The sequence below is a fragment of the Saccostrea echinata genome, unplaced genomic scaffold (genome assembly GCF_033153115.1).
Source record: "Saccostrea echinata isolate AGI-Se365-2 ecotype Australia unplaced genomic scaffold, CSIRO_AGI_Sech_v1 ptg000002l, whole genome shotgun sequence".
Taxonomy (NCBI): domain Eukaryota; kingdom Metazoa; phylum Mollusca; class Bivalvia; order Ostreida; family Ostreidae; genus Saccostrea; species Saccostrea echinata.
This window is the reverse complement of record NW_026889751.1, coordinates 1,501,136-1,516,141: the sequence shown is the minus strand read 5'-3', so window position 1 is coordinate 1,516,141 and position 15,006 is coordinate 1,501,136. Positions and strand designations below refer to the sequence as shown.

General features: G+C 33.1%; 1 protein-coding gene across 1 annotated transcript in view; it reads left to right on the top strand.

Moving 5' to 3' along the window:
- Nucleotides 1-6,910: 6,910 nt before the first annotated feature.
- LOC133203444 (extracellular matrix organizing protein FRAS1-like) overlaps nucleotides 6,911-15,006 on the top strand; it is a 46,426-nt gene continuing 38,330 nt past the window's right edge. Inside the window, exons 1-2 of the mRNA XM_061339226.1 lie at nucleotides 6,911-7,123; nucleotides 7,892-7,923. Coding sequence (XP_061195210.1) covers nucleotides 7,063-7,123; nucleotides 7,892-7,923 — 93 coding nt within the window. The 5' untranslated portion in view covers nucleotides 6,911-7,062. The remainder of the gene's footprint in view (nucleotides 7,124-7,891; nucleotides 7,924-15,006) is intronic.

Sequence of the window (15,006 nt, the reverse complement as noted above, 5' to 3'; positions counted from 1 at the left end):
CCTTAAAAATCTTCTCTGCACTTGGGCATATCAGAGGCAAAAAGAGTAAAAGTTGTAATAAGGAAGGGTATTTTTACCACATTTTTGAACATCTGGACCATTTGGTCAAGTGTTCTGGTCCTAGCCAGGGCTCAATTTGCATTCTACTGAGAGGAGTTATTCCCCTTTGCCGTTTACTTTTGATAATTAATCACTGTAAATAATGTACTTGAAAGGTTAATAGAATAAGAGAATTATGCAAGAATTTTTATTGTATAATACAAAAAGTATTTTCATAGTTTTAATGATCAGGTGGACTTGTAAGTAATAGATAAATAAAAATGAGACAAAAATAACTTGTCTTATTAAATGTTCATCAAAGACCAAGAGAGGCCAATGTAAGAGATTACAACAAGGAATTAAAAGAGTATAGAAGCACTGATAGTTTGTTAATATACTTATGGTAATAGTGATAAATGAGGAACAGATTAGAACCTAATCTATAAACTATTAATGAATACTAGATTAATTATTTTGTTGATCCTGATCACCCTATTTTTCTTGCTTTTGGGCAACAAAGCTTCACCTTTCATTTTAATACTCTATGGATCCTCTAAATTGTTGTATTGTACTCAGGTGACCGTTAAGGCCCTTGGGCCTCTTGTTGTTACTAAAATTCAGTAAAATATATTGATACTGGTTAATTTGAGTAAAATATGATGTAAAACTAGGACATACGTAGCCCTGGAATTGAAAATTCACATGTAAACATTGTCTTTTATTAATTTTCAATCTAAAGTTGAAAATGATTACATGACATAATTTGTCATGTAATCATTTTCAACTTTAGATTGAAAATTAATAAAAGACAATATGCTACACTTTAAGTTCTCTTAAGAGAAAATGTATAATTCAATTTTTCCAAAAAATCAACAGATTGATTGAATTGGATCACAGATTAAAATGTGTCAAAATACAAATGATTGAACCGATGGTTTCAGATATTTTTGCGATTTAAAAAAAAAATTCAATGGCAAAAAAGTGAGATTCAGTAGATGACATCACAATATTTGACCTTTGACATCTTAATATGCCTTGACAAGAATGGAGACTCCTTATATATCTTTCCAAATATCAGCCCTCTGCTATTTGTGGATCAAAAGTTTATACCGCATTTAATAACAGACTGATATATCGCATTTAGACAGCATAAACACATTCTAAAATGTAAGCTCCCAAGTGACCAATATATAAGATGTCTCTAATTCTTAAAGAAAATATGATGAAAAAATGTCATAGCTTATTATTTTTCTTACAAAGATCATTGATTATTAAAAATATAAGGATATTATTCTTTTTTCTCATGTAATTTTTAAGAAATTAGTTAAAATAGATTTAATGGGTGTTTTGTACTACCTTAAATATTATAAATATTTTATCAAAAAGGACGTAATCACATTTCGTAGATTTTGAACTTGTAATCAACTGAAAGCGGACGCTGGGTTAATACACCAGTACAAGACAGAATTTTCCCCCCATTGCAATCCAAGAGAAATCGGAGATAAATTTCATTCATGTATACTAAAGTGCAAGTACAAAAAGAAAGAAGGCTATGTTTCACAGAAAAACACATAAAATTTAAAATATAAATGGTTTTAAACACATCATGGATATTTATAAGCACTGCTTTATGAGAAAAATATGTTCATTTATACAGAAAATAAATAAAATGTGCTCCCCGGCCTAGAATTCCCATACTTCACACTTGTAGTAACGTACTAATTTTGCATTCTCTTTTTCAAGCATGCCCCCCCCCCTCTCTCTCTCCCTGTATTAATCGTCTACATGTATATATGTTCTTTTAATCTCTATATACTATTGTAAAATGGTGACGAGATTCAAATGAATTAATAAGTCAATTTGCTGGTATGCCACCTAATTGCCTGAAAATGTATGGTCAGAAAATGTACTTTCCAAATGCAACACAATTAATAGTGAAGTCAAGGTTATATGGAAAGTCAAGATCAGAAAACAGGGAACAGTTGAATAGCTCTTTTTAATTTGTATCTTTGATGAAGATATCATGAACTGTTTTTTTTTTAAACTAAATTAAAATTTAAAAAAAAAAGGAATAATGGGGTCAAGGTCATAGGAAATGTCAAGTTCAGAAAATTGTGACATTGTAAAAATAGCTCCCACTGATATTGTCGACCTAATTTTTTTTTTAATAAAAATATCTTCCATAGTTGCTTTGAAACAAAACTAGATACTTAATAGGGAATAGTGAGTTCAAGGTCACAAGGAACGTTAAGGTCAAAAAATTATTCCACAGTTGAATAGCTCTCATCAATGTGTTCAATGTATAAATTTTGGTTAGCATAACTTACTCCATCGTAGGGATAGAATAAAGAGAAAATAATCCAAAATCTTTAAAAAATGTTTTATTTTGAATAACCGAATTCTTAGCTTTAAAGTTCGGAGGAATGTCCTTTCAATATTCTGTTATGATTGGTTTGAATGAATTACTTATATCTTTAATTTTTCTTTTGTACCTTTCGTTTTCTTAACTTGTAGATCTACTTGAGTATATACTCTCAGTTTATGCATACGTAACGTTCAGGCACTAAATATAAGGGCTGATTTGAAAAAAAGTATTTACTAACCCCCTCCCCAATTACGATTTTTGCGTTTATTTTCTTAAATTTGCTTGTTAAGCAAACCATCCTTGACCCCCCCCCCCCCGTTCTGAATGTTCTGGATCCGCCACTTCTGTTATAAATCTGGTGGTAATCTTTGATAAGTTCCATATGAAACTTCCCGCTTAATTAATATAACAGAAATCTTGCCCAAATCACATGTTTTATACGAAAGCTTATTAAGATCAGTGTAGGTGAAAAATATTAAATTAAAAAGCGTAATAACGAAATGAAGAGGCGTTTTAACGCCAATGAAGACATAACAACGCGAAAAAGGCTCTATTACTCTTTTTGAAAAAGCGTTATTACCTTTTGAAAAGGCGTATCAAAAGTTTTAAAGGGGGGGGGGGGGCTCCAACAAAATTAACAAGCAAACACAAAACAAAACAAATTTTAGGTGAAATATCCCTCTACTCTAAATTTCACCGATTTTTTTGTTTAAATTCCCAACACTGATTTTCATCAACATCAATTTTATAGCATTATATTCAAATTGAAAATAGTTTGAAGTATGAAGCGTTGCTTGCTTTTTCAGAAATGAATATTATGTCTAATCATGCTATGAAAATTTGAGACAGTGAAAAGAAAGATCAATAATTTTTTATCTCAACAGAAAATTAAAATTATGAAGTATGTATGAAAACAAGAGGCCCAAGGGCGCCTTAACGGTCACCTGAGTACAATACAACCATTTTGAGGATCCATAAACTGATAAATGAAGCTTTGTTGCCCAAAAGCAAGAAAAATAGTATGATTAGCATCAACAAAATAATTGGTTTAGTATCTATCTGTCCCCCATTTATCACTATTACCATGCAGACTATTAACAAAATGTCTATTTTTAACCCCATAGTATTACTTCTCACATTGGCCTCTCTTGGCCTTTGAAGAACATTTTAAAAGATAAGTTATATTTGTCTTGTTTTTATTCATCTATTACTTCCAAGTCTATCTGCTCATTAAAACTACGAAAGTACTTTTTGTATTATACAATAAATATTCTTGCATAATTCTCTTATTCTATTAACCTTTCAAATACATTGTTTACAGTGATTAATTATCAAAGGTGAATGGCAAAGGGGAATAACTTTGCTCAGCAGAATACAAGTTAATAGAGCCCTGGCCAGGACCAGAACACCTGACTAAATGGTCCAGGTGTTCAAAATTCTGTTAAAAATACCTTTGCAAATTAAAACTTTTACTCTGTTTGCCTCGAATATGCCCAGAAGCATAGAAGATTTTCAAGGAAAAGCATTTTCACTATATCATTAAATAAATAAAGCCCCACCCTTACACCAGAACATCTGACCCAGGGGCCATGAACTCACAATTCTGGAAGAAGCACCCTTGCTCATCATAACTATACACTTGTTTCTTTGCTTTATAGCCAGTGGTAGAAAAAAATATTTTGAAAGAAATTATGCATTTTCACTATATGATCAATAAAGCCCCCCCCCCCCCCCTCTTCACCAGAACCCCTGACCCGTGGCCATGAATTTCACAATTTTGGAAGAGGCATTCTTCCTTATCATAACCATGCACTTCCTTTGTTTGAATAATACCCAGGAGCAGAGAAGAAGATTTTGAAAGAATTTATACATTTTCCCTATATAATCAATAGAGCCCTGCCCTAACACCAGAACCCTTGACCCAGAGGCCATGAAATTCACAATTTTGGAAGAGGCAACCATGCTCATCATAACTATGAACTTAGTTTATTTAATATCCAGGAGCAGAAAAGAAGATTTTCAAAGAAAGTCATGCAATTTTACTATACAATCAATAGAGCCCCGCCCTAACACCTGAACCCTGACCTAGGGGCCATAAAATTCTCAATTTCTGAAAAGGCAGTCATGCTCATCATAACTATATTCTTAGTTATTTTATTTAATACCCAGGAGCAGAGAAGAAGATTTTCAATGAATTAATGCATTTTCACTATATAATCAATAGAGCCCTGCCCTAACACCAGAACCCCTGACCCTGGGGCCATGAAATTCACAATTTTTGTTCCCCTTCACCCAAAGATGCTATATGCCAAATAGTTTGAAATTGGTTCAGCGACGGACGAAAACGGATAGCAATAGGTCACCTGAGTGACCCAGGTGACCTAATAATATTTACTGACATGCCTATTGAATAATGAAGTGTTACTTTTTAATTCAGAATATCACATTATTGGAGTAGGGGTGTGGGGGATCTTTCTCTTAATTTTTGGTAAAACTTCTTTAAAAATACATTAATTTGCGAGATTTAGACCATGCTGCAACAAAATGTGCAAGGGCCAAGCAGGCTATAAATGATTTTTTATACTAAAACTACAGCAAGACTATCCCCCACCATGTTCTACGGGCTGTTTGAAAAGGGGTTATAGCGGAAAATGGAAAGGTGTTATTATATGTTAATAATTATATGAATGTGGAATCAAAGTCGTCCTTATTCATGTAATATTTAAAAATATCTTCTTTACTACTGCACATCTCGCAGAAAACTGTTTCCATGAGTAATAAAAGAAGTCAACACCCTTCTTGTGAAAATCCAGGATTTAGGCAGATGCAGCGTGGGGCTTTGCTGGACATTTCTTTTATTTCACTTTGAACATTTATTTCCCCCCCCCCCCTTCGAAAAAAGCAGGCAAACTATTTGCATGGGTATAATGAGCAATTAGCCTTCAATCAAAATGGTAAAACCATTTTGATTGGTCCAGGTGTACTTTTGTCTGGCATCAGAGAAGGACTAAGTTGGTTTAGCATTGAAAATATACTACACATTTAAAAAATCTTTCTTCCTGAATGATAGCTAACTACAGTCTGTTTAAATTATTTTTTAGAGAAATTATAAAGCCTTTTTAAAAGGTGTAATAACTCAAAAGTGTGTGTGTGGGGGGGGGGGGGGGAGGGCAACTTCCCAAAATTATTTGACAAGCAAAAAAAAAAAAAAAAAAAAAAAAAAACAACGCAATAATAAATAATAAATAAATAATTCATAAAAGAATTAAAAATGAATAAATAAAAGCTACTTACTGTCCAAATCCTGGAATTTCCCGGTGCTCGACCTTACAACATCAAAAAGGGGGGGGGGGGGCAACCAGCATCTAAAGGAAAATTTACTGTAGAAAAAAGTACCCACCCACCCACCCACCCGGCGTTCTGCGGGCCTGCGTTATAATTTTTTCTCTTCATAGATTGATCCTAATAGGCTTTCGTAGAACTCTACTTTGCAAAAAATTAACGACATATGATAAAAGAGAGACAACTCCATCAACTCTATCAGCTGCCTATTGGCAGATATTTTTTTTCACTATGTAAAGAAATCCGGCTAATCCGTTTTGCAGTAGTACGAAGTAATTTTTAACATATTTTTGCATGAGTGGCAAACTTACTAAAGTCAATCGGTGGCATCTTCAAAGAACTTTTATAAGTCCATGAATACTTTTAAGTTGCTCTTCACATGTGCTGGAATCAGTTTTAAAATGTCATGATACACAATACATACGATACACATTTCAGAGTTCAACGTGCTTTTCAAAGTCAATTAAAAACGTAATTAACGAAATTTCTGTCTAAGGTGAAAAATTGGTGAGGGAATGTTAAAAAAGGGGAAAGGGTCATGAAAACATATATCTACTTTTTTTTCAATAAATATACATCCAAAATTTAGATTCAAAAATGTTTAAAGTTCTCTTTGAAACATCGAGAGAAAAAAATCACATAATGTTATAGCAAGTTGTACACATGTCAAAAGAAATAAATAAAAAAAGAGGTTGCATGACCAGCAAAATGCCATTCATTGCTCGTACAAATCGAATAAATGCACATTTCTCTCGCCTTTTTGTGGCAATTGATTGGTCATTTATCTATATATAAAATTTTCACTCTGAAACTTTAAATGTGACTATCAATAATTACATTAAAGTTTTTCTAAATTGTTAAATGTTAATTTGATAATATATACTGCAAATCGTCACAACCCTAGCAAAGAGATTTTAAAATGCACCCGGTTCCTCGTGTTGTTATTGGGCCCTGTGTTGGGTCGGTCTCCCGTAACGCGCTTCGCTTGTCATAGTTTAGAACTCAAGTGCGCCACATGGGGATATGTGTTGCACTGTTTACTTTGACTTAGTACCTTATTTCTGTTTGCAGGTGAATTTTTGAAGTTTTAGAGAGAAGCTCACCGCAGAGATAATCTTGTGAAATAAGGACCTTTTCATCCTAAATTTTTATTTAAGTGAAATGAAAGAGGATGTCGACAGTTTTAAAAATTGACGTGTGAAATATTTTAAGATGTGTATTATCGGTAACACGTGAGTTGACATGTAGTGGAGTGATGGAGTGTGAATTTAATCATTTTACCTGAAAATTCAAATTTTTGATTTTAATTGGAAGATATGCGGGGCTTCTTGATATCAATCTGCACTGTCATGAGTCTATTAGTGCAGAAACTAGCAGGTGAGTTTTCCCGCCGATCTGCTCTCTGTAATAGAGTCCTCGACTCTGGAATATATAATTAAAAGGCTACCTGTAAATTGGACCATTATTGTGAACATAAGAATACAAACATCCATCATATTCTTCGTCAAATAAAAACAATAAACATAATAGTAAGGTTAATCGAGCAAAGATCGAGACGTCATTTAATAGTGTACAATAATTTAGCAGTGTCAGCTTTTTAGGATTTTCTGGGGTTTAGAATTTATAATATTGCTGTGAGGGCTAAATTTGGCTAGACAATTCCCACGTGCACGTTATTTGTAATTGTTAGTCTCAAGTTACCGTTATGATGTTGTCCATCTAGCTGAAGCGTGTGTATGCATAATATTTTCGTTTAACAAAAAGTACCTCTGCTTATTTTCATTTTTTTTTTGACTGCCATGCAGATGTTGGGGGGAAAGTAAAATTCAATTATTTAGAGAAATCTCATTAATTGTGTTCATTTTAGTCGTATTTATTTACATTGTTTTTTTTATTTTACACGATATATTTTGTCTGGCATCAGATATGTTTGGAGATATCAGAGGAAATATGAAAGATTTTTATCAAGGATTCAATGCGGAATTATGTTGTCAGAAGTAAATTATAGAATGAAGTCGCTGTCACTTTCACTATAACGTAAGGGTGTCAATAGCAGGTTTCTAAATATTGTCAGTTGTCCTTTTTATCATACCTAAACCTGTAGTATACACTGATTTTAATAACTTTTTTTTTTTATTATTTCAGCCGACTGTCAACATATGGACAAGTTTTATATGGTACGTACAGATCAATATATTCAAATTAATGTACCAAGGTGTTCGCATTCTGTTCTGTCGGAAATAAAATGCAGTTGTTAATCTACAATGCAGATTTGCAACTTTTAATCATTACGCATAAACACGGTTGACGATAAACTTTGGGAAAAAATTGTTTTAAGTTAGTTCCTATTGTGGGTTAAATATTGACAAGTTGACGTGCATTTTGTGCCATACAGATGCACGAAGATGTGTATGAAATAATGGAACACAGTGCATATCTAAACAATACACTCCCGTCTAGGTTATTTAACTCTGGTTGATAATAGTTTAATTAAATGAACCGATTAATTATCAGATTAAATTCCATGTCACTGGTACTTAAGTGGGTCTTCAAACCATGACATCTTATATAACGGGTGCCGTTGATTTTTTTTCTTGAGTTTCTTGGTGATACAAATATGAACGGATGCTGATGTCCATCAAATACTTATATGTATATAAAAATAAAAAGACCAAAAAAAAAATAAATATATTTTTGTGAAATACTGCGCTTGCCTTTAGAGGCCAATACATGTACATGTGATATAAACTGACTAGGGAAATTCGGTTATCTCGGTTACTCTTGAGCATCTATCACAGGTAACCTTTGTACCACCCAGTAAATCAATGCTGAATAAGAGCTGTTACACTGCATTCAAATCGAGTCATTTTCAAACCCTCCTTACAAGCTATTCACGGGGAACAGAGAGCATGAGACTCAATGAACTTTAATTCCTCCAGTCCCTTAGATGTACTCTATTGTTCAATATTCCATTGAACATCTAAATTAAATTAGAAGATTAGCCCACCTCCACCTGTCTCAAGTCTATGTGTTCTAGTAAATGCAAAGATGTCTATATGCCGAATTCGGGGGAAATAGAAGCCAGATATTTTTAAATTCAAATTACGAGAGATATTATAAATTTAGGAGTTTTATTATGCTGTATTAGGGAATTACCCGTCTTCGATATTACACTGGTCTTGGGCTTTATGGGGAAAAGCATAATTTCATTCACGTTTTTGCATGAAAAGAAACATACCTGTGTGGCTGACAGGATAAAATACAAATACAAATATTTTATTGGCACAAACACAATTACAGTAATTGGTAAAGGCCCATACAGAACATATTAATAAGCATAATAATACAGTAGAACACAACTAGAATACAAACAATTGGTGTAGCAAATAATGTAGTGTACTCATCCGATACTAAATAATTCATAACAATGTAGTTACTCATTTACAGCTAAAACATTTTTTCTAATGTCAGATATATATTTGACATAAAAATGAAGATAATATTTTAAGAACCCTTTTACACCTGGTTTTCATCAATGATTTTAACAAATTGTCATTATTATGGACTGTTTGGTTGAAATTAGGGAAAGTAGATAATTTTGTTTTGAATATTTTTCTCTGTGCTTCATATTTCGGACAGAGCAAAATGAAATGTTTTTCATCCTCAATATCAAGGTTTTGACAAACTTTACACAACCTAAAATAGCTGATGATGAGGTTTTTGTTGCCATAAATCACGCGACGTTTCCTTACTGGCGGAAACCTGTGAGCGGTGTCTGCCAGATCTGGCCTATGGTCTCGGAGACTTCCGGATGACATAATGGTGTCTATAGATTTGGTTACATCTGATACATGAGATGCCCATTGTTGTTTAAAGTCTTTTTTTCTAAAGAAAACATCTTTTCCTATAGTATTTAAAACAGAGTCAAGAAAACATTGGTAGTACATGTATATGCATTTTCCGGATTCAATTTACAAGAGTTATACTCAGGCACGCAGTATCAGGAGAGGGGGCGACTGTTCCCCTCTTTTCCAAACATAACTTTTTACTGTTGAAAATGATCATTGAAAAGCTGGTTACCACCCCTCCCCCAACACTCTTTTTCTTGCGGTATAGTTAAATCACGGTAATGGGATAAATGGAACCTACACCCCACCCCCACCCCACCCCACACTCAGAGACGCACACGAAATAGGACTTTGGAGTTTCGATTTCGACATTTTTTTAGCTTGTCTTTAATTTTTTTTAAGGTGAGTTTTTTTTTCTGGCTGCCCCCTTTCAAAAAACGATACTATACGTTGTGTGACGGAAGTTGTTGTGCTTAATATAATATGTTATTTTCCATCAACAGTCAAGAGCTCTCGTGAGAGCGCCATTCACGGATGACCAGTGCCCTGTGTTCAATTGTATTTCACACTCCAGCCTGTCAAACAGATCCCAATCTTCTTAAATTAGTCACTTTTTCGGGATCTAGTCTTTTAGTGAATTCGATTTGCATAGATGCGCCATATGTTACAAATATTACCATTTGTTTGTTTTTGTTTAATTTTGTCCTGTTTTCTTTGTTTTTGTTTGTTTGTTTGTTTTGTTTTTCTTGTTTATTTGTGTTCTACTTTGTGTTGGGGGGAGGGGCATTTTCTCGTTGTTGCTTTATTTTTTATATACAACTGTTACATACATACTTCTATCTTTTACTGTTTGTTTAATATGGGTTCATCATTTTTTTTTATTCTGTTACATGTTTTGAGTTTCACACAGCATTATTTCGGTGCTCTGTATCAATATTAATACGGGGTGTGTCGTTTTTGAGCTCATGTTTCTGCTGTATAATCAATCACATTACGCGAGGCCCTATCTTACCTACAGGTAGATGTTGTACTTAAGTGTAAGCTAGCTTTAAGTATTAGAATTTAAAGTTTGATCTAATATTTCTTGCATAAGTGGTATTATTGAAAGTTGCATATCTCATTTGCAAATTAGTTTATGCGACTTGGTCGACTTCAATCACAAGAGTGTTTAACGATCAACAAAGTCAATTACAATTTAATCAGGGGAAAAAAACTGAAGGTGGAAAGGGGTAGGGCACAGATTTGGAGTTTATTAGTGTTCATAAACTTGGGTAGAATTTCATGACTTACAAGAGCGCAGACCGATCTATTATAAAAACATGTTTAAAGTCTTTTCATCTGAAAATGATAAAAACTGCGAATTTTGGTCGCGTTTCGTTGTCATACATTTTGGCGCTGAAATTTATCCTTAATACTCAAGGAAAGTGGGAAATCCGAGGTGTAACCATATTAAGAAAATAAATTAAAGCTATATCAAGAAAAATAGTAAGAAAGCAAAACAAACACGCCAGTGTTGTCAGTTTGTGAGCAGTGTCAGCAAATCGAACACACTCGGTAATCAACACAGAGCTTGTGCCAATGTTTACAAACACAGGGGTGATGAAAGGTTATGAAGAATTCCAGTGCCATTGGGTATCAGGAATTTTCATGCAAGTTCAAGTTATTAAACCGAGGCTATGTTTCAAATGAAAAATAGAAATTCATTCCCAAACTGCATTTATCTTTTTCCAACATTTAAAAGTTCCTGATGGTCAATGTATACATTCACGTCATGTACATAAAAAAAAACTCATAGGCGTCGGAAGCAAATTGAAAGAGGGGGAGCTAATTGAAAGTGGGGGGGGGCTAAGCGAACAGAAAAAGGTAAGCCCCAATCTCCAATGCTATATTATGTCTATCTTTGCAAAAAAAGTGTGGTGGGGGCTAACACCCCCCCCCCCCGGTTCCGACGCCTATGCAACTTTAACCACTCGTCACAAACTTTACTGCCTTTTAAAAATCAATAAAAATGTGTTTTAATTTCAGATTTAATACATGTTTCAAATATTTATTTAAAAAATATTGACTAAAATTTAAGCCTTAACTTATTTTGAAAACAACATGGAGTAGGCTTTAACAAGGGATCAAGGATACAAAAAGATAAAGTCGGGCTTTTGGGGACACCACTGACTTATAAGAACTATATAATGCATATGTTGTGTTATTTTATATTGATACGGTAGGTATTACTGCACGATTTATATGTTTAATATACCACAAAATAATGCCGTATGAAAATGGGCTATAAACTTTTCTCTACAACAAAGGAGTTTAATATTATTAAAGAAAAGAAATGATATCACTAACAGATATGTGTGTACCTCTTGAGGATATATATTTTTATAATTAAATTGAACCGATCGACTTTTCAACAACAGCTGTGGGAAATTGATTCTTGTTGGTACAGTATACTGTCATTTGCTATGCGCCCTCTGTTTTTACAAGTCAGAAATCTTGAATTACATTGCCATTTTTTAAACAGTTGTTAAAAGTTCAATATCCGGAAACATGAGACCACTAAAACTTATATTTTAATTTTTCATATCGTATGCGACTTCCTGTGGCGGGCTGCTGCAAGCAGCAATGTAATCATAGCCGTGAGATTTTTAAGGTTCAGTAATTTTATTTTATCATTTCAGTATACAAATGTTTTTTTTTTGTACTGATGTTTACATGGATTTCAAGCATGTGTTTGACAACAACTGGTGGTAATGTTTTTTGAAATGTGTGTTGGTTTTTTTTTGGTCGGACTGGAGGATATCTTTTCAAAGAATGAAGAAGGGATGTAAAAGAAAGTTGTTATTTACCACGGCCTTATGTATGATAGTAATGGCAGATGGAAACTAACAGATGGGGTTTATTTTAGAGAAACCCCCTTTTGAATGTGCTTTTTTTCTGGACACTTGATAAGTTGATAATTTTACCAGTTTACCACACTTTTCCTACACATTTTGCTTGTTAGATAAAGATTAATTACCACTTAATACCCTCATTTAGTTTTTATGCATCAAGGTATTGTTTTAAGAAATTATCTTGAACGTGTAAAATTTCAAACCAAAAAACTTGAAAGTGGTCATTTCTCATGTAACCTACACTTAATTCTTGCTGATTGCCTCAGTAAATGAAGAAATTGGGCCTTACTGAAACTGGTTAGTGTTCGTTATATTGTAAATCAAGAATGTAACGATACAGCTAGAGAGTATCATGATACATCATGATACACTCAAACTATTGCAATATTTCACCTTTCATTTATATATAATGTGATAGGGTAAAACCTGTAGATTATTACATTAACTGATTAAGTTTACAAATACATTATGCAACACTTGTCTTCATAAGCTCTGAACACATTAAAAAGAATAAAAACAGCATTATAAGTAAATAAAGAAAGTCAATTTTATATTTATAATTTTAAATTAAAAGGAATTACAATAAATTGCTTAAATGTTATATATCATGATATGCAGGTATAGGCTTTTGTACCATGATACAGTACATTTTTTGTGTGTTGCGGTACACCAGTTTATCATTAAATGGACTAGACATATGAAACTAATGAAAGTAACTAATTGAGTCATGCTCTGACTCAGTTATTTAGATTTGATGCAGTGATTATCTCACATCTGAGCCAAGATTTCCACTTTAACCAGACAACTCAATATTATAATCTTTTTGGAACTGTGGAATTTCTTTTTATAATTTTTTACCACTTTGAGATGGTTGATAACTGAAGAATCCACTCATCTGGAGAGGATTTATGTGTCCTGAGACAATTTTTTGATTTGCACAAAAATTGAAATAAATTATTATGAATACAATATAAACATATATAAGAAGAACTGTCTATGTAAACGAATAATGAAATTTAAATGTTGGTTTGATTGACATTGTTTAACGAATCCATCATGGTCATTGTTCGGTCAATGTCTGTGTTCAGATAGTAGTGGACACAGGATGTTGAACAGACTGGGTAGACGACTAATGCTCCACTTGACATGGCTGTACCAGGTCATTTCTTTAATTAAACAACAATGCAAATAGACCTTTAGGTAATTTATTGTTCTATTTCACCCATGTCATATATGAATTGAAGGTCCTTGTTTCATTGCCTTTACATTCTTAGAGCAGTTTTATTTGACTTAGATATTTCAAGCTACTGATCTAGTGAGTGGTAAGGAGTTATATTCCTTTATGAGGCAGAGGTTGTGTTTTTAGAGAAAACACAAAACACTTAAAGCCTTCTAGAATTTTGTGTCTGAATTTGTATTTCACATTTATCCAATAATAACAATTGTTAGAGACTGTTGACAAAGGTCTTATTTAAATACCTGTTCTGTTGTAAAGAGAAGTGATGTGACTGCAAAGATATGATTTAAAGTCAACATTGACGGTCTTAACTGTGTTCAACAAAGCCCGGGTCTCACACAGAGTGGCCTTTATCTAAGCAGACTGACAGTAACAAAATAGACTCACAATCTGCATCTACCCTGGGATCTCTTTTCAGGGTTGTGTCAGAATACTAGACAAATATTGCAGTTTGTTGTCAGACTATAATGACGAAAATTTGGCTACCCCACAGACAGAACTAAGAAGCTGTAAACTGAAGGACCTTTAACACAGTGCTCTGTGGATTTTCAAAATCATGCACTGTCAAGTATCACTAAAGGGTGGAGAACAAATAATAACTGGCTTGCCTAAATTCATCATTTTACAAGTGTATTGAAATTAAGATCTGAAGGCAATAAATTATAAATAAAATCCTCCTGGATATTTCCTGATATTTTGATTGGTTAAATTAATACATGTATACTTTTTTTTTTTTTACAAAGTTACAGAAATAGATTGTAGTGTATTTGTGTAAGATGTACATATTTAATATTTTAAAAGAATATCTACATAGTACTTTGAACAAAGAGTTCTTACATTGTATGCTATACCAGGGAGGGCAAGTGAAGGCAGTGTCAGAGGACTAATACTTAACTTTAATCTAATAAAAGTCTAAGGTATAATTAATGAGAGAAAATTACATCTGCTTCAAATCTATTATCCTGAGCATAATGTGAGACTTCAATGAAAATACCAACAGCATTATTAACTGAATATGTGATCAAAGATAAGAGCATAAACATTTCAAGTGCAGAAAGTTATACTTTTCACCCTTTTCCTAATTTTACTTCTTAAAATTCTAAGGAGATGGAAAGTTTTAAAATGCAAACGATGACCTGTATAGCAATACTCTGCGATTTTTGAGTTGACCTTTTTAGTTTGCTTTTGATCATCAATAGCAAGACTTCTCAAATTTTATCCAACAAATAGAATTGGTAATACAGACAATTTTAAAATGACATATAAAACCAGTAAAGAGTACAG